General features: G+C 37.0%; 1 protein-coding gene across 4 annotated transcripts in view; it reads right to left on the bottom strand.

The window, feature by feature from the left end:
- LOC134736030 (BEN domain-containing protein 2-like) overlaps positions 1 to 21575 on the bottom strand; it is an 816235-nt gene that overhangs the window by 306908 nt on the left and 487752 nt on the right. For 3 of the 4 annotated variants that reach the window (XM_063635057.1, XM_063635061.1, XM_063635063.1), the window contains one exon: positions 18145 to 18275. In XM_063635057.1, the coding sequence (XP_063491127.1) occupies positions 18145 to 18275 (131 nt within the window). Of the gene's footprint in view, positions 1 to 12816; positions 13058 to 18144; positions 18276 to 21575 lie in introns of those variants that run through there. The other variant, XM_063635058.1, reaches the window with a different exon arrangement.

The raw sequence follows: 21575 nt of genomic DNA on the forward strand, positions 1-21575 counted from the left end.
GTCTCCACTGCCTCTCTACATGACTAGAATCATGAGTTGTGTTAGCATTGAACTGTATCTCCTAATCAACTCAGCTTCTGCCTATTTGTCTTTTCTAGTCAGCATATGATGAGTTTGGCCGAACTTCCAAAGATAGAATATGCCATTAATATTGATTTTTTAACATCTATAATAGGGTATTGTGTTGGCATTCCTTCACTGAAATTCTAAGTATGTGGATTAATCATAAAATCATATTTTTCAGAAATATTGGAAGCATAATATTCATTTGTTTTCATATATCAAAACTACGTTTGTGCTGTGTCCTCCTATTTGATTTTTCTCTTTTTCCTCTTGTAATATGATAAATTGCAAGAGGCAATTCCTGGTTGTTGCTTATGAAAATTTCAAGACAAAATCTAGATATGCTTTTTCTAGGGCATTGTTTCAAGACAGTTGCATAGTTAGATATGTTCCTGCCACCAAGACATAAATTAAGCTATTCATTAACCAACCAATATTGTTAAATGTCTACTATAAGAAGGCCTTCAGGGAATACAAAGAGATGCTAATATTTTGTTCTCAAAGAACTCATAATTTAGTTGAGAAGAAAATGCTCAAATGAAAAATCAGTTAATAAGAGTGAGTTAAATTGGAATGTGATGTGAGTTCAAATGTTATTAGATATTATAAAACTGTCCAATGGATGGTGCAGATAATATTTCTGTTATCCATTTATACTTCATAGTATTTTAGCTAGGCATTGGAGGATAGAATTAAAATTTCGAGTATTTTGTAGCCCACTCTTTTCCTTCAATAGCAGACTACCATAAAACTTGATTTCCTCCTGGGGCCATCTCATCTCAATTTGCCTTTAACTGACCATTCCAGGCTACCTAATACCTGAACAGAACACAGACAACTCCTGTACTGACATCAGTATCCATACCCAGGATAAGCTGCTGTGTTGATTTCTTGACCTACTTTTCCTCTTGAGACTTCCAATTAAAAGATGGCTATGTACCAACAATGTTGGTGGGTACTTTAGGGGATATAAAAATGAAGATGTCATGGTTGTCATTTATATTCTCATGTCTTGTGGGATAAACACATAGGTATAAACAACCCAAACCAAGTAGAGTATGATGAGAGCCTTAATAAAGGTAGAAATAAAGCTGTTGTGAACTGACTTTAACCCAATCTAATAAATATGGCCCAATGTAATAATATAAAAGATCTACCAATGTAAACATTCAGACCCTTTGAGAAAGTTCCTTCAGATTTCTCCTTCCTCATCCTGCTCCTCTGTAAAATGGCATCTGACTGTGTGGTAGAGGAAGTAATGTTTAAATGACTTTGGAGATTTAATACAAAAAGGAGAACTCATAGTGCGAGGATCTTCGGGAACCACACAAGTTATGATATTTGAGGTGTTTGTCTTGTCTAAAAACTGAATCAGCAATTGATAGACTGCAATTGGTTCTCCCTGACTCTTTGGATTGAGACTGAGGGTGGTTAGAGATGACACACTAGTACCTACCGTACTGGTCATACCTATGCCCTCAGGGCAGATAGAATCTTTTGGGGTTCCTGTACACTATGTAATAGTTGATAGCCAGGGCCTCTGTTCCAGACCCACGTGTTTGGATCCCTCCTACCAATGAGTCTATACCATTTTAGAAGTGGATCCTTTCAGACCTCCCTACAAGCTTACAGCCCCTTGCTAGTATCCCAAGAGAAGCATGACACAAGTCCAATGTTCTGAGCTACTCCATCTCTCAGTGTGTATTTCCCCAAAATTGATCAATTACCAAGTAGCAGTGCTTTTGAAGTTCATGCCTGAAAAGGCACACTTAAATCTTTTTCTTCTTCTATCATATATTCTTACTACCCTTAAAGAGAAAACCTGGTAACTGTCATAGGTAGAAGGGATATCTTCTCTAGAACTACAGAAAAAATTCTATAATCTAGGTCTTTAGGCTTGGTTCATATTACTTCAGAGAAATTTGCAAAGTTTGTTTGTTGTCCAAATCTAATAATAAAGCGTGGTGTTTTGGTGTACAATCTTATTTTGGTTGTTGGATGTTTAATATTAGCTATATATATTTTTACTACTTGATTATTCTAATAAATATGTGCCTGTCCCTACTTTTTTTTTTTTTTTGAGATCGAGTTTCACTCTTATTGCCCAGGATAGAGTGCAATGAAATGATCTCGACTCACCGCAACGTCTGCCTCCCAGGTTCAAGTGATTCTCCTGACCCAGCCTCCCGAGTACCTGGGATTACAGGCATGAACCATCACGCTGGGCTAATTTTTGTAGTTTTAGTAGACACGGGGTTTCTCCATGTTGGTCAGGCTGGTCTCAAACTCCTGACCTCAGGTGATCTGCTCACCTTGGCCTCCCAAAGTGCTGGAGTTATAATCATGAGCCACCACACCTGGCTGGCTGTCCCTACTCTTTCATGCAGGTTACAGGTACAGTCATATATATACAGAAATATAAACAAAAAAACAGCAACATTTTTTTAAAACGATTTCTCCATTTGACTCTGCTATAAGGGATTGTATCAGAACCTGTAGGATATGTGTGTGTCTGTATATGTATGTGTGTCTTTGTGTGTGTGTATCTCCAGTATTGTCACAGTATACATCAAGAGAGAGATTTGGCAGGCTGGAAATTCTAGGGCAGAAGGTGATTCTGCAATCTACCAGTGGAATTTCTTTTTTCCTTGGGAAAACCTCAATTTTGCTCCTAAAATCAGCCTTTCAACTAATTGGATGATCTCATTTACTTAACGTCAACTAACTATAGATATTAATCACTTCACAAAATAACTGCACAACAGCCCCTTACATTAGCATTTGAGTAGCTAGGTGCTATAGCTTAGCCTAGTTGAAAAATAATAATCACAGAGCCTACATTAAATTGGTGATAACTGGAAGGGAATAAAGGGATCAATTATGAACAAACAAATAACTAGATAAAACAGGCAAAGGTAAAAAAGCGCTGAAGAATAATGTGAAAGGTTTACTTTGGTAACTGCGAAAGTGGTATACATGTAAAAAAACAATAAGTAGCTTATTTGGAGAAGACATTAACTAATTCAGTTTTAGATGCTAATGAATGTGAGTTAAATAACCAAATTATTGGAGGTATTTTGCCCAATAAATGTATCTTAATTGAACTGCTGTAGGGATGGACATACAACCTCCACTGCCCAGCTCTGGACACAGCTGATTGGGCTGGTAGTGTATATCTGACCAAATCTGAAGACTAAATTTAACCAGTCAAGTTCTTATCACACTTAAATAACCACACACACAAGCTAGTCAAATGGTCAGGGGTCCTACAACTATAGAGACTTGGAGTCCTGGAAGTGGCAGCCTTGAAAATGCAACTGTATGTTGTATAGTCCAGCCCAGAGAGAAGAGAATCTTGGCTTAGTTGAGACAGGCTGGATAACTGTAGCCTTAAAGGTGGAGAACATAATTTTAATTCCTATCCTTCTTCATATAGCTTGGCTGTGTCCCCACTCAAATCTCACCTTGAAGTGTAATAATCCCCACATGTCAAGGGTGGGGCCAGGTGGAAATAATTGAATCATGAGGGCAGTTTCCCCATACTATTCTCAAGGTAGTGAATAAGTATCACAAGATCTGATGATTTTACAGGTGGGAGTTCCCCTGCACAAGTTCTCTTTTTCCTGCCACCACATAAGAAGTGTCTTTGCCTTCTGCCATGATTGTGAGGCCTTCTCAGCCATGCTGAACCGTGAGTTCACTAAACCTCTTTCCTTTATAAATTACCCAGTCTCTAGTATGTCTTTATTAGCAGCATGAGAATGAACTAAAACTGTAAATTGGTACCAAATACTGGGGCACTGCTGTAAAGATACCCAAAAATGTGGAAGCGACTTCAGAACTAGGTAACAGGCCAAGGTTGGAACAGTTTGGAAGGCTCAGAAGAATACAGGGAGATGTGGGAAAGTTTAGAACTTCCTAGAGGCTTTTTGAATGGCTTTGACAAAATGCAGCTCATTACAGATAGAGATAAGGAACTTGTTCAGAACTGGAATAAAAGTGACTCTTGCTATGTTTTGGCAAAGAGACTGGCTGCATTTTGCTCCTGACCTAGAGACTTGTGGAAATTGGAACTTCAGAGGGATGATTTAGGGTATCTGGTGGAAGAAATTTCTAAGCAGCAAAGTGTTCAAGGGTTGACTTCGATGCTGTTAAAGACATTCAGTCTTATGTATTCACAAAGATATGGTTTGGAATTGGAACTTAAGTTTAAAAAGGAAGCAGAACATAAAAGATATGAAAATTTAGCCAGGCGTGGTGGCTCATTCCTGTAATCCCAGCATTTTGGGAGGCCAAGGCAGGCAAATCACAAAGTCAGGAGATTGAGACCATGGTGAAACCCCCATCACTACTAAAAAATACAAAAAATTAGCCAGGCGCAGTGGCAGGCGCCTGTAGTCCCAGCTACTCAGGAGGCTGAGGCAGGAGAATGGTATGAACCCAGGAGGCGGAGCTTGCAGTGAGCTGAGATTGCACCACTGCACTCCAGCCTGGGTGACAGAGAAAGACTCCATCTCAAAAAAAAAAAAAAAGAAAAAGAAAAGAAAATTTGCAGCCTTATGATAAGGTAGAAAAGAAAAACACATTTTCTCAAGAGAAAATCAAGCCAACTGTGGAAATTTGCATAAGTAACAAGGAGCCAAATATTTATTGCCAAGACAATAGAGAAAATATCTTCAGGGCATGTCAGAAGTCTTCATGGAAGCTCCTCCCATCACAGGCCTGGAGGCCTAGGAGGAAAAAATTGTTTCCTGGGCCAGGTCGAGGGCCTTGGTACTTTGTGCAATCTCGAGACTTGGTGCCCTGTGTCCTAGCCATGGCTAAAAAGGGCCAAGGTACAGTTCAGGCCATGGCTTCAGAGGGAGCAAGCCCCAAGCTTTGGCAGCTTCCACTTGGTGTTGAACCTGCAGGTGCACAGAAGTCAAGAATTGAGGTTTGGGAATCTCCACCTAGATTTCAGAAGATGTATGGAAATGCCTGGATGTCCAGGCAGAGGTCTGTGGCAGGGGTGGAGCCCTCATGGAGAACCTCTGCTAGGGCAATATGAAAGGGAAATCTGGGGTGGGAGCCCCACACAGAGTCCTGGAGCACTGCCTAGTGGAGCTGTGAGACAATGACCACTGTCCTTCAGATCCCAGAATGGTAGAACCACTGACAGTTTGCACTGTGTGCCTGGAAAAGACAGACAATTCAGCCTGTGAAAGCAGGTGGGAGGGAGACTGTATCCTGTAAAGCCACAGGGCAGAGCTGCCCAAGACCACGGGAATCCACCTATTGATCAGCATGACCCGGATGTGAGACATTGAGTCAAAGGAGATCATTTTGAAGCTTTAAGATTTGACTGCCCTGCTGGATTTCAGACTTGTATGAGGCCTGTAGACCTTTTGTTTTGTCCAATTTCTCCCATTTGGAATTGGTGTATTTATCCAATGCTTGTACCCCTTATTGTATCTAGGAAGTATATTAACTTGCTGTTGATTTTACAGGCTCATAGGCGGAAGGGACTTTCCTTGTCTTAGATGAGACTTTGGATTGTGGGCTTTCGAATTAATGCTGAAATGAGTTAAGACTTTGGGGGACTGTGGCAAAGGCATGACTGGACTTGAAATGTGAAGACATGAGATTTGGGAGAAGACAGGGCTGGAATGATATGGTTTGGCTGTCTTCCTACCCAAATCTCACCTTGAATTGTAATAATCCCCAGGTGTCAAAGGTGGGGCCTGGTGGAGATAGTTGAGTCACGGGGGCAGTCTTTCTCACACTGTTCTTGTGATAGTGAATAAGTCTCACAAGATTTGATGGTTTCACAAATAGGAGTTCTCCTGTGCAAGCTCTCTTTTGCCTACCACCAAGTAAGATGTGCCTTTGCTGCTTCTTTGTCTTCCACCATGATTGTGAGACCTCTTCAGCCATGCTGAACTGAGTCCATTAAACCTCTTTCCTTAATAAATTACCCAGTCTCAGGTATGTCTTTATTAGCAGTGTGAGAATGAACTAATACATTTCTAGACACTGATTTCATGATACTCGACTTTATTACATTTACTTTCTTTAAGCTTTATTATTATAAATATTCCCATTTTCTAAATGTATTTAACTTACATTGAATAAGTTTCAGTTCTTGGATTCAGGAATAATACCAAGTAGCAGGAGGAAATTGACTTGGAAAATCAGTACTATCTATTTTCAATCATTTTGCTAACTCAATATTTACTTAGTGTGTTTGCTGGTGGTAAAAAGGAGAAACAAAGAATTTTAAAATTGGGACCAAAATGAGTCTGAATGTAGTTTAATTGAAAAAATAATGGACTCCAAAAACAGCTGCACTTGCTACAGCATGGTACTTGAAGGATCAAAACAAAATGTTTGTAAAGAAATACCTTCTGATAGCTTGACTGCAATAATTAATTATTCAGCCACATCCAGAGTTATAATCTGTTGTCTCTACCATGTTTTCACTGCCCAATGTACAAATCTTGTCTAAAATTTCTATCCTGTTCAGCTTAAATTCCTTGGCCCATCATAAGCAACACTTTTTCACATAAGTCTCTAATGTCCTTGCCATTTTTGGCTTTGCCATTCTCCGCTGTTAAAATCCCAACCACAGTTAACCCCAACTCTCTGCCTATTCCATACTTCCCTTCACTCAAAACATCACTGGCAAATTATGCCCAATCATACTATCTGGCCAAAATGGAAATTTATGACCACTAACCTTAAATGGGCTCTTCATGCTACCCAACAATCACACTATGTTTCTTCAGTTCAGTCACGTCTACTTGTCTGGACAATGTTTTTATACTTTCACCTCTACCATTAAAACTCCAACACTTCCTTCCTCTTCATCTATTCTCATTCTTACAAGGATGCTTATGCTTCCCACTCCACTGAGAATAGAGAGCCAACCAAGTGCCTGAATCCAGTACCATATCTTCCTGCCTACCTGTTAGATTATAAAACTTCCCCAAGAATCCTCACTTGCTATGTTCTACTAGTTGATTCCTAATAGCAACAGCTAGGAATTTAGGAAGGCAGAATGGGAAGTGAGCACTAATGGGTGCAGGGTTCTTTGAGAGTAAAAAAACCTTCTAAAATTACATTACAGTGATTGTACATGCCTGTAATTATACTAAAATCTAACACATTTTACAATTCAAAACGGTAAATTTTATGGTATGTAGCATATCTCAATGAAGGTGTTTCATAAATATATATATATATATATATATGAAAATCTTGTGGTTTGCAAAAATACCTTTTACCGCACACATACACATACAGAGAGACACAGACACACACACACATGTATAGTCATTACAAATTGTTAAATTGTTTTTTTTCAAAATGAAAAGATTTATCTTCATCAAAGCCACTATGCTTACTACCTTAGCAATGGGATCATTACTGTCTCAAACCTCATTCCATATGACCATGCAAAAAACCCGCACATGCACTGAATTTAAATTAAAAGTAGGAATTATTTTTTAAAAGGCTAAAAATAAGAGTAAGCCAAAAAAGTCACTATTGCAAAACACACAAGCTACAGATTACATAAAATATTTATAATACATGTTTGACAAAAGACATACATACATGTCAAGAACCAAAACTCATTATTCAAAATTAAATAACCCAATTAAGCAATCAGAAAAAAATTTAGATTTTTTAAATTATTTTTAATTATTTAGTTGAGACAGGGTCTCACTTTGTCGCCCAAGCTGGAGGGCAGTGGCATTATCATAGCTCACTGCAGTCTCGACCTCCCAGGCTCAACCAATCCTCCCAGCCCAACCCCAGAGTAGTTGGGACTACAGGTGTGTGCCCTCCTAACATTTTTTTTCCAGTGAATTGTTTGAACTTTTTGAGAGATGGGCTCTCACTATGTTGTTGAGGCTGGTCTTGAACTCCTGGACTCAAGCAATCTTCCTGCCTCAGCCTCCCAATGTTCTGGGATTACAGGCATGAGCCACCATACCCAGACTGATTTGGATATTTTATTAATAAAGGCATACAAATTAATAGTAAGTAAATAAAACTGTGTTCAAACTATTTGTCATCAGACGAAATGAATAAGCTATTTGAAACCACTGCATACCAACTAACATCATTAAAGTTAAAAAATAATGATGATAACTGAAAACATGAATATAGGTGAGGATGTGAAGCAAGCAGAACTGTGGCTCGTTGACAGCAGAAATAATAAATTGTACCAATTTGGAAACCTGTTTGGCAGTTTCTTATAAAGTTCCACATCACTTTTCTATGACCCATCAATTCTGTTTCCATTTATTTATTAAAAAGAAATAAAAACATATATTCACAAAAAGACTAGTACAAGAATGTTCATAGTAGATTTATATACATTAGCTCTAACTGGAAATATCCCAAGTGTCTATCAACAGAAGAATGATTTAAAATTTTTTGTTATATATATATATATGTATATGTATATATGCCAAATACCAAATATATATGTGTGTGTATATACATGTATTTTTTTTTTGAGATGGAGTCCTGCTCTGTTGCCCAGGCTGGAGTGCAGTGGCATGATCTCGGCTCACTGCAACCTCCACCTCCTGGGTTCAAGCGATTCTCCTGCCTCAGCCTCCTGAGAAGCTGGGACTACAGGCACGTGCCACTACCCCTGGTTAATTTTTCTATTTATAGTAGAGATGGGGTTTCACCCTGTTGGCCAACTGATCTCAGACTCCTGACCTCAGGTGATTCACCCACCTCAGCCCCCCAAAGTGCTGGGATTACAGGCATGAGCCACCGCACCTGGCCGTTTTGGTATATTTGTAAATGCAATACTACTCAGCAATTAAAATTGACAACTGATATATACAACAAAAGAAATGAATTTCAAAAATATTACATAGAACAAAAGAAGCATATGCAAACGAGTACGTCCACGTGATTTGCTTTACATGAATTTCAACAAAGGACAAAACAAATCTGTGGCAATAAAAGTCAAAACACCAGATGCCTCTTGGTGTGGGGACATTGACTGGAAAGAGGTATGAGAAGTTTCTGGGATGACAAAAAATTCTAAATCTTGATTAAGGTGTTAGTTACATGAGTTTACATATTTGTTAAAATATATTAAACTATGGAAGAAGATCTGTTTATTTCTTTCCGTGTAAATTATACCTTATAAAAATAAAAACAAGTTAACATCCTCAGTTGAGTTAGTTATCAGGTGGAAGTCAAGGCTGGAAAGATGGAAATGCATATTGTTCAATATTTTACAGTATTGTATATATTTTGTGAAATTATTTTCTTTGAAAATAGGGATAATCACAGAAGAAAAAGGCTAAATAGCAGAATATTAGTGATGTATGCTGTTCATGAAGTCATGCTTATAGCAAGGTGTTACAAGAAAGAGATGAACTCGGAAGCATTTGTTATTTTGAGAGCACAGTGAATTCATATCTGGAGAATTCAAAAACCTGGGTCTTGCAGGGTTAGGAAAGCCAACTGCTTTTAAATCCCAAACTCAAAAAGGCCCACTAAGATCTTACAGTTGAATAAGGACTTATCCCTGAGCAGAAAGGGGTTGAAGAGCAAGGAGACACATTGACAGAGTTAAAATCCCTGAGCCTCAAGATGGCTGTTGTTAATTTCAGAGGGAGAAAGAAAAAGACAAGGAGGCAAGATCGTAATAAATAAATTATGCTAGATATTTACCGTTAGCAAAGAATTTTAGTATAGTTACAAATATGTGGTTCTGACTGAGTTGCTTAGATTGATTTGTGCAAGAAGTGTGAAGCAAAATAAACCACATCCTGGCCTAAAAATGCTCTCAATCTTCCACTTGCAGAATGTGGCTATAGAATGTCAGGAGGAGGACATTCTCCAAGGAGGACATATTCCCTAATGTTCATTTCAAATGAGGCAATGGACCTCAGGAGAAAAAAAATTGGAGAAAATATTTGTTCCCTGATAGAAGAGTCAGGGTCTACTCAAGTAAGTTTCTCTACTATCAGGTTAGAGAATTTTACGAAGCCAAATTCATAGGATTTTCTTATTGCTATGGACTCTGCAACACATCCTTTTCCCAGTAAGACTTCCAGTGAAGTTTGCAAGTCTCCCATAATTGATCACTGGAGAGTAGATCATCATCTTTTGTCTATTAGTTGTCAGACTAGGATGTCATACCTGATGAAAAGAACTGTACACCACCAACAAATCTCTCCTGTACCTCAAGCTACACACCTTACCTAGATAGGGGAGTAATGTGTACTCCTCAGGGACAGGAAATCGAGGGATTTGTAGGCTATATCAAGTTTAATCCTTACCTTATAAGCAGTGGTCAGCCACTGAAAGGTTTTAGCTTACATGGCATGTGATCTGATGCATGCATCAAGAATGCCTTTCTAGTTTCCGTGTGTTGATTAGATTGGAAGTGGATCAGAATAAATAATGGGCAGTAAGTTAGGTTTTATAGCAATCAAGTTGAGAGATGGTGATAGCTGGTACTAGACTTGTGACAAAGGAGATTTAGCATAGTGGAACAACATGAGAAATATTTAAAAGGTAATGCTAATTGAACATGGTTTGCATTGTAAATAATGAGAGAGGATGGCAAGGGGGGTGGAATTTTTACATACAATATTTAGTTGGAGGATGGCGTAATTTGCTAAGTAAACGGCTAGAAAATAATCAGGCATAGAAGAATGGCTTGAAATTGGACCTATTGGATACCATGTGTTTGAAGTCTCTTGGAAAAATCTGGTGTATTGAATTCATTACAGATGTCTATGTCAGACATTTCACTTACCAATAATTAGTATAATAATAATGACTGAGGTTTGGGAATTTAATTAGATAGCCTGAGGAGAGACTATGAAAATAAAAACAAGAGGAAACAATGCAGGAGTTGACAGACAAAATAGCCAGTATAGAGATGAATGTAAACTACCTGATAGAGCTGAAAAACACACTACAAGAATTTCATGGCCGGACATGGTGGCTCACGCTTTTAATCCCAGCACTTTGGAAGGCCGAGGTGGGCAGATCACAAGGTCAGGAGATCGAGACCATCCTGGCTAACATGGTGAAACCCCGTCTCTACTAAAAATACAAAAAAAATTAGCCAGGCGTGGTGGCAGGCGCCTGTAGTCCCAGCTACTCGGGAGGCTGAGGCAGGAGAATGGTGTGAACCCAGGAGGCAGAGCTTGCAGTGAGCCAAGAGTGTGCCACTGCACTTCAGCCTGGGCGACAGAGCGAGATTCTATCAAAAAACAACAAGAACAGCAACAACAAACAATTGAATTCTTGGACACAGAGAGTAGAAGGATGGTTACCAGGGGCTGGGAAGTGTAGTGGCAGGCTCAGGAGGAGGTGGGGATGGTTAATAGGTATGAAAAATAGAAACAGCCAGGTGCCGTGGCTCATGCCGGTAATCCCAACACTTTGGAAGGCCGAGGCGGGCAGATCACCTGAAGTCAGGAGCTCGAGATCAGCCTGGCCAACATGCCGAAACAGCATCTCTGCTAAAAATACAAAAGTTAGCCAGGAGTGGTGGTGCTCTTTTGTAGTCCCAGCTACTAGGGAGGCTGAGTCTGGAGAATCCCTTGAACCCAGGAGGTAGAGGTTGCAGTGAGACCACCATTGCGCTCCAGCCTGGGCAACAGAGCGAGACTCCATCTCAAAAAAAAAAAAAAAAAAATAGAAAGAATGAATAAGACCTACTATTTGATAGCACAATAGGGTAACTATAGTCATTAATAACTTAATTGTACATTTTTAAATAACAAAAGTGTGTAATTGCATTGCTTGTAACTCAAAGGATAAAGGCTTGGAAGATGGATACCCTATTCCCTACGATCCACTTATTTCACATTGCATGCCTGTATCAAAACATCTCATGTACTCCATAAATATATACGCTTACTATGTAACCGCAAAAATTTTAAAAATGTACAAAAAATTTAAAACCTGAATTAAAGAGCATTGTAGATAATTGTATTTTTCAAAAAATAAGTAAAATATCTGGTATATAACAGTTTAAAAAAAAAAAAAAAAAAAAACTCCTGCATTATCAACTCTGTGACCTTAGAACTACCTTGTTACATTTTCAAAGATTAACTCTCCTTAAAAAAAAAATGTACAAATTATTACAAGCCAGAATTGTTGCAAATCTTTTAAAATATATTTCACACTCATCGTTTGTAATTACCATAGATTAAAAGGATGCTTGAAAATTTCACTGAAGAAAAGGTTATTTTTATGAGGTGAGAGAGATAAATAAAAAGCCTCATGACTTTGTTACTGTATAATAAGACAATGTAATATTCAGCTGACTTTTTTTCAGTAGTTATCAATGTCATTTTTCTGTCATATTATTTCAAGATAAGAGAAAAATAGCTACTCTTGGCCACAGCTACTCTGAAGTATTTCATTAATGTGGCTCATATTATTTTTGTTTACTCATTCTCTTTTTGTCCCCTCTTGAAGAAGAGTAATTAAAATGTTGGCTGGGAAGGAACTTAACAGACACTAAATAACCCCAAAGAGAAAAATGTTTCTATGTTTACCTTTTAATGCCTTTTATTCCATTGCCATGTTAGAAAGTAAACTCTTTTATGGTGGAAAATATCCTTAATTTTATTATCAAAGTTTAATGTCTAAAGAGGTCTTCTGTTTCACAAAGTCTTCTACATCAGTTGATATCTAATAAAGGCTGTTGATTAAAACTAGGAAAGAACATTTAAAAGTACAGTCTGCTAGACGTTTGGTCACTTTATTTTCTATTAAATATTTATGCTACATCTACATAGCTTTAATGTATGAAATTTAATTTTGCAGAATTTCCCTGAGGTGGCCTGTGGTGTGGAGGTAAGGGAGAATGTCAGGCTAGAAATAGACTTAAGATAATGTAGTGCTATCTCTCCATCACCAGAGAGCAATACATTTAAAATTTAAAAGTGCTGTGTTACCATCAGAGCAGGGTCCAAGAAAGAAGAGCTAGTGGCTGCAAGCCTTCAGAAACCTGTGAAATCAAAAGGCATTGTTCAGTTTTATCAAGCAAACAGCTACAGTCATCACTTTGTGAACAACTTGAGAAAAAGATGTAAGACTGTTGTTGCTTGCCTCTTCATAAAGAATTACTCGTTGTGCAAAGCAGAAATTTCAAGCATGTCTATGTGCTTAGCTCAGAATTGTGTTGTATTAGCTTCACTTTGAAACGTCTAAAGATTTCCAATTTCATTCTGCTACTCACCACTTCTCTCCTTCTCAGATTGGCTGCTAAGAGCATGCATTCCTTTTTTTTTTTTTTTTTTTAACAGGAAGAAAACCGTTCTTCTATGTGAATTTCATCTTGCCAGAGAATAAATTGTCATGAAATGAATGGTGTTTAGGATACTTTGGGGGTGCCAAATTACTCATTTTATATACTTTAATGGACACATGTGTTCACAAACATTTGTTTAATCAATTATCTCACCAGAGTTCTTCACCAAAATAAAAAAATATTTAACTTACATTCTTATAGAAAAGAAAGTCAATGGAAAGGTTAAAGTAGTTCTAGTTTATATTTGGTCTGAAAAAATATATTTTATGTTTCTTTATTCAATTTAGATGTGCTAAGTTTTGCCTTTCAGATTTTTAATATGGAGACTGGAGAACTTTAATCTTACCCTTTTTTTAGATTTTGATAACCTTTAGCTTTTTTTTTCCTCCTTTCAAATTTTAAATTCTTTTTAAAAGTGCATTTAGTTGTCTAATTTAAGCAGCCTTTTTGTGGTTTGGTTTATGTGGAATTATAAATATAGCTGGTCAAGAGCAATAAGACTATTCATACTTTTCCTCTTCAGTGACAGTGTATGAAGGGAGGAGATTTGTCTTGTAAGCCTGAAGCCAATCTTTCACTTTGTTCTGAATTCACTGCTCCGTGTTACCATGGGGAGACTCCAGCACTCATCAAGGCTGGCTGAACCCTGCTGGCTGCATGGAGCTTTCACAGTGACTTGGGCACTGGGGACAAGCTGGCTCATTTACTAACATCTGACTTCTTGGCCCGAAGTACAAAATCTCATAAGCAGCGCTTACAAAAGGCTCGATTTTTCAGGATGTCAAGTTTTCTGACAACCTTTTTTTTTTGGAAAAGACATACTGTTTTTCCTTTAGTCCAACTAACTATTGCATTGACAACATTTCTTTTTGGAAAGAATAGCTGTGGAATTCAATTGAAAAAAATTAATAGGAGAAATAAAAACTCTAAATGATCCAAATCCAAGAGGTATAGCTAAAGCAGCAAATCACTTAAATGAATTCAACAACATTTAGTTCCCAAATTCAATTTTCTACAGTAAACCTTGTACAATCTATAGGTGCTTAGTGAATTGGATTCCATTCCCACTAAAGCCATTCTTCAAACAAACAAACAAACAAACAAAAATTCAATATATACAGTTTTATACTCTAACTTCAGTTTGACAAGAGGGCTTTGTGTTAGCAGAAGGATCTTGCAGCTCGAATATATGAATAATTTTCCTAAAATGTACACAAGACTACAATATCAATAAGATATCATTAAATGATTAAATGGCTTTCAGATTATGTTGCTCCAAACAAGTAAGGTTTTTACTTTCTTAATAAAGGGGTGAAGAATCTGAGAAGTGGGTTGAAACAAAGGTAACGTATTGGTTATATCAAAACCTTTTCTAAAGTAATTGTCATTTCAAAGCTTCTAGGTGTACACAGCAGGCCAGAAGTCAAGGGTACATGAGATCAGCACTAAATCAGCAACAAATAGATCTAGATATGGCCACAGCAGAATAGAGGTGCAGAACCAGAGTTAAACATTAGACATCAAAGAGAGAACAGAAAGTCTAGTGAGTAGGATGGCAGGAGAGTCCTGGGTAACTAACTAAATCAGTGATAAGAAAGGTAAATGGGGTGACAGAAGGTGAGGCCCTTAAGAAGGAAAGCCAGACAGTACAAGTCCATTTTAATAGACACTGCTCTCTCTCTGTCAGAGCTACCATCTAAACACTGAGTTTTGAACATGAAGACAAATAGTTGAGATTTTGAGACCTAACTAAACATTCTTTTGAATTAATTATCCTGAAGAACTCAGTAGTAAGCAAGTGAATTTCTTTCTTTCTTTCTTTCTTTTTCTTTCTTTCTTTCTTTCTTTCTTTCTTTCTTTCTTTCTTTCTTTCTTTCTTTCTTTCTTTTCTTTCTTTCTCTTTCTCTCTCTCTCTCTTTCTTTCTCTTTCCTTTTTTTTTTTTTTTTTTGAGATGGAGTCTTGCGCTGTTGCCCAGGCTGGAGTGCAGTGGCGCTCTCTTGGCCCACTGCAAGCCCCGCCTCCGGGGTTCATGCCATTCTCCTGCCTCAGCCTCCCGCGTGGCTAGGACTACAGGTGCCCGCTACCACGCCCGGCTACTTTTTTGTATTTTTAGTAGAGACGAGGTTTCACGACGTTAGCCAGGATGGTCTCGATCTCCTGACCTCGTGATCCGCCCGCCTCGGCCTCCCAAAATGCAGGGATTACAGGCAGGAGCCACCGCGCCCGGTCAGGCAAGTTAATTTCTATGCCCAGTCTCCCTCTCTCTCTCTCTCTACATATATATATATATATATATATATATATGTACGTATATGTATATTACCAAATGATGATGCTTTAAAAAATAATTTAGGTATTTATTTTCTGCATTCCACTACTAGAATGAAAAATAGTAGTATCCTCTTCTATCATGTTCATAAGTCTATCTCCAGCTGGTGGCATCATTAAGACTGACCTGTATCAATTGCTGTACAAGTATTTGGTGATTGGATTCATTATTAGCTATCTTTCTTTTGGAGTTTTGCTTCAGTCTTGAAATTATAAATTATGTTTCCTAACATTACAGTTTCAGTTTCTGTTTTACTACATATGAAAACTGAACATCTCTACTATAGATAGATTAGCACTGTTCAGCAGCAACAGTGATTACTGCCAAATACCATTTCTCTGTTGGAAACACATCCAGAATTCTAGGAGCTTATAAAGTTGAAAAAGTGACATATGGTATAATTGCATTAAAGAGGAAAGAAGTGTAAATTCACAATGTATATTTACAAAAATAAGCAAACAATATTTTGAAAAGAAATATTTCTATCATAAAGCACCATTAATACATGCTATTAATAATATTTATTAGTTGGTAACATAATTCCCCCAAAATTCTATGAATCATGAAGACTGATGTCTTTAGTTTATATAATCTTTGGAATTGCTAGAGGATTATATCTTTTGACAGTTTCATTGTGTAATGAGAAAACAATAGATATTACAAACCTTGCCTTTATTGTTGGTTCTATAATAGCATGGGGTAGAGTAGTGAACTCCTTTTATAGGTATCCTAAGACAGTTACTGCTACCCATGCCAGGTAAAATTCCCAAACCTACAAAATGTAAATTAACCTAGTCTACTTGTTTGTTGTCAAGGAGTTAGATTATTTGATACAACACATGGCAACAGAAATCAATGTCTCTTGAACAAGGCTGAATGGATCTGTTCACTTAATGGGGGTGGAGAGTGGACAGTCCCCATTGATAGCTGTACTATCTAACCAAGGAAAATTTGGAGGGAACCCAACTACTCCCCATAAAACATTGCGCTGTTTACTTTTGGCATTGTAGGAGGTCAATAAATAACTTCTCTATTTTCTTGACAAGTACAGAAATCACGCAAATGGAGATCAAAGTGCCAGCTTGATAACAGGTCAGGCTGTTTAGGAAGCGTGGTTAGATCTATGGCAACAGTGGGCCTGTTAATGGTGTACTCAGAATTAAATTTATCCATCTTGTCACCAACTATGCTGAAAATTCTAGGGCTTCTCCAAAAAGGCTGTGCCTCTAACACTTGTGACATAGAGAGGCAAAGAAAATCCAATGGGAATGGGCAAGACTAATCAATTCCTTTTATCATATTCACCAATCACATATGATTTTATCTAATAGTCTGGGCACCAAAAGGGGACAGGGAAGAAGCCAGGATTACCCTAGAAAGTCCTTCCCCATGGGACACTAAAGAGTGGGAGGAAGAGTTATCCCCCAACGTCATTATTCCTTCCACCTCCCTTGCTAGTTTTCTTTCCCGAATGGGTATAGAAGAATTCTATTTTATCTCCTTTGCTTTTTTCTTACTCTTCTTATATTCCCTTCTCTCTCATTCATGTTCTACTACATTTACAATATAAATCTCATTATTAATTAACTATTCAAAGATAAATCTGTTCTGTAAGAAAAGATGCTAAGGTACTTAAGAGAGAAGGAAATCCCCATGAAATATGCCTCAATTGAAACAAAATTAGGAGAAAGCAAAATCACCTATAGTTTACTGAAAGCAAAGGGATACCATTACATGTTAATGTGAACTGAATTGTCATGGAGGGTAGAAGTCTAAGAAGAGCCACAGAGAGATTACTTGAAAACAAAAGCTGCATAAACACTGAGAGAAAGATCCTGCCCCCAACTACCTGTCTTGGGTACAACAGCCAAAAATATAAAAAAATATATATCAAAAATAATGAGGGTTTTTCATGTTAACCATAATGGAATATTTCAGAAAATGTAGTGCTTCACTATTAAGGCAGAGCACCTGCAACTAGTGCAAAACTTCAGACACAGAAAAGCTGTAGCTTTGTAACATTTTATTACCAAAAGTTGCAAATAATAAGAAATAATTTAAGTAGCCTTAAGACAACAAAGAAATCTTAAAATGTCAAAAAAAATGTATCCTACTTTAAAATAGCATCTCATCCCTTACATGTTTCTGATTAAAGATGAATTTATGTAGTCATTAAAATATATGTTCCCTTATCTGCTGTTTTTGTGAAAAATAAATGTGATTACTAACCATGTAACATGCATGCCTTTGAGGACGCAGCCATCAGACAACGAACAAACTCTGTGCTACTGCAGTTATGCTGCATGATAATATAAAGTTGTATACTGACAGAAGGAGCCTTGAAGATTTTTCACCCCGAATAAAAAAAAAATGAATCATTTCTAGTGTTTTGATATGAGCAAAAATATAAAATCTCACTTTAATACTGAAGGCATGAAGAGCAGATGAACAAACCTGGTCAAGAGTAGCTGGGTAGACGCTCAGGCTGGAGATGCAGGAGCTAAGGGTTAAGGGATGCTGCAGGTGAAGAATAGCCAGGGGTCTTGATCTCAGGGCCTTGAAATGGAGCTTACGCAATTTCACTTCTGCCTAAGTGGGTGAAATGGAAGATAGAGAATGTAGGAATTTAGCATGGGAAGGAAAAAACAGGTCAAGGCAGGCAGGTTTCAGTAGATATAAAATTCCCAAGCAATTCGAAATCCCAAGTGTGGCTGACTCTAGATCTAGATTATTTTTACTTTGAATATTTTAATACATTTTGTCAAGCACAGGAGCCCATGACTCATAAGTAGCTATGGGAAATGGTTATAATCAATGGAAAAGTCAGAAATCTCAGAGAAACTCTCTACCCAAGCCCTTTATCTTAAAACTACCAACATATGGACACAAGTGTGACCTACAGTTCCTGTTTTGTTTTATTTTGTTTTTCCAGAACATAGAAGGAATATTCAATTTTGATGCATGCACTCCTTTTCTCAAAGTGTTCCACTGCCTTTGTGGCCTCTGAATCTTTTACCTTTGTTCAATTTTCCAGTGTTTAGATCTGAAAACAGAATTAAATTTCTACAGATTTAGTCTTTCATGCTGTATTAGGCCTCCTGTAACAAAGTACCATACACTGAATTGCTGAAACAACAGAAATTTATTTTCTCACAATTCGGGAGACTAGAAGTCTGAGATTAAGGTCAGCAGGGTTGGTTCCTCCTGAGGGTGTGAGTGAGAATCTCTTTGAGGCCTCTTTCCTGGATACTGTGGTTTGCGGGCAATCTTTGTTAATCCTTGACTTGTAGAAACATTACCCCAATATCTGTCTTCATGTTTATGTGATGTTCTTCCTGTGTATCTGTCTGTGTCCAGACATCCCCTTTTTATAAGGATACAAATTCAAATGGATTAGGGGTCTACCTCACTCCAGAATGAACTGATCCTAACCAAATACCTCTGCAATGATCCTATTTCCAAATAAGGTCACATTCTGAAGTTCTGAGAATTAGGAATTCAACATATAAATCTGGGGAAACACAATTCATCCCATAACAATACTTCTGATCACATGGTTTGCACACAAATCCTGTGCATGAATCTTATTTTAGACCCACCCATTCAAAGAGCTGATTGTAAAATAGAATGGAGGACATTGATTAACCTGGATTAAAACAGTAAATGTGACCATGATTTTGTTACAACCACTTAAAGTTTCATTTCATGAAAAATTGTACTTTATTTCAGTTTTATAATACCACTATGTCCATCTTCGTGCTGCCTTCTGACTCTTACTCTTTTTTTTTTTGGCTTTATAATTAGCATTCTCACAACAGTGATCTCTACAAGATTGCCTTTATATGACTTTAAAATCTCCAAATTGAAAGTCCTATTCTCAATGTCCTATTCTTAGTGTCCTCTGACTCTGCAAGGATTCTGTTTAATGCCTTCTTTAGACTATCTCTGCTTCAGGATTCTAAGACAGTCAATCTCCTGCCTTTTTCCTTATTTCTCTGACCACATGTTTTCAATTGTTTTGTCTGTTTCTCCATATCACTTGTCCTTACATAAATATTTGTTGAATAACTGAATGGATGAATAAATGGGTTGATGTATGGATAGGTGGATGGATGAATAAATTTTGGACTTGAAACCAATAGGAAAACAGTGCAAAGTTTTAACAACAGCAACAACAAAAAAACAGACTTGTCTATTTTTCCAATATTTCCCCACTACCTTTTTCTCACTCTGGTTTTTCTCATACTTCTTCAAAATATTATTATTTCAAAAATTATATTTGATCACAAACTTTATGGATATTCATTATTAAATAAGCAATAAAAACACATTACCCCAGAATAAAAGTGTTTCAATTCTCCTCCCTATTTTCATACTGGTACGCTAAGATCAACATTAAGTGTTTTTTTAGCCTAAGTTTTCCTATTTCTCTGATTTTGCTATTGCCTTTTTTTTATTTCTCTGATTTTGCTATTGCTATTCTACCTAGAATCTTGTTTTGCAAATAGTTTACCTTTTCTTTAATAAAATTACCTTTAAATTTATTGTCAATTATTTTCCAGAAAAAAAACAGTTTATTACCTGATATCTCTGTTTCCTGGGGGTGAAAAAAAAAGTCATTTATTTTACTCTGGGACTTTCTTAGATTTCGGTAATTCTTACTACTTCTCTGTGATAGAAAATTAGTGGTTGTTCACTTCATGCTGATAGTTATATTAAACTTTACTTATAAAATTTATAGAATTCGGTAACTTAAAAAAAGCTCTATTTTTGATCTTTCCAGATCTTGGTGTTTTTAAGCAAAGGAGAATTAACATATGTCAGGCCCCATGAGCTATAAAAATTGTTTATGTGAGGAAAATAAAAATGTTCAGATGACAAACTTATACAAATTCATATTGGAGATCCAGCATCTTTTACTTTTAAGTATGTCCTTCAGAGAATAATCTGGAAAATTAAATAGAGGAAAACATATTCTTTATAAATTTCTGTTCTTCTTTTCAAGATGATTGTTTTCATTATGTCACTGTCACTGTTGCTGGTTACACTAAAAATATTGGAAACCCTTGTAGATGAAGTGCATTGTTACTTGTCCTTGGAGAAGACTTGAAACATCTTGAAAGAAGCACTTAATAACATCAAAACTTAAAGTTCTTTCATTTAAGTTGTTTTTAAAAATTATTCTAGGTTCCATTAATGTGAAGTGGGCTCTGAGTACAGGATATCAGCAACTTCATACAGCCTTCAGAAAGCAAATAGTAATTGAGTTTTACATTAATTTTTAGTATTGTAGGATTTGCCATAATCAGAAAGTACATAGATAATTTTAAATAAACTTTTAAAAAATTTTAGAACAGTTTTGAATTTCTGCAAAATTGTACAGCTTTCATATGCCCACACCCACTTCCCCCTATGAATAACACCTTACATATGCTACAGTCATTATAGTTAATGAAAGAGTTTAATACAGTATTAACTAAAGGCCATAAGTTATTCAGATTTCCTTTGTTTTTACCTAAATCCTTTTTCTGTTCCAGAAGACTACATTTTACTTTGTTGTCATATCCCTCTGGGGTTGTCTTGGCTGTGGCTTTCCCTCAGACTTATCTTGTCTTTAAGGACCTAGACAGTTTTAAGGAGTACTGAACAAGTATTCTGTATAATGTCTTTGCATTGTGTCTCTCAATCTGCTATTTCTTTTATAATTAGACTGGGGTTATGGGTTTCAGAAAGGAAGATAATAGAGGTAAAGGGTTGTTTTCATTACATCATATCAGGAGTACATACTATCAACATGACTTACCACTGTTGATGTTGACCTCGCTGAAGTCAACTAACTGAAATAGTGTTTTCCAGGTTTCTCCACTATAAAGTTACTTCTGCAC

The sequence above is a fragment of the Symphalangus syndactylus genome, chromosome 3, assembly GCF_028878055.3.
Source record: "Symphalangus syndactylus isolate Jambi chromosome 3, NHGRI_mSymSyn1-v2.1_pri, whole genome shotgun sequence".
NCBI classification, from domain to species: Eukaryota; Metazoa; Chordata; class Mammalia; order Primates; family Hylobatidae; genus Symphalangus; species Symphalangus syndactylus.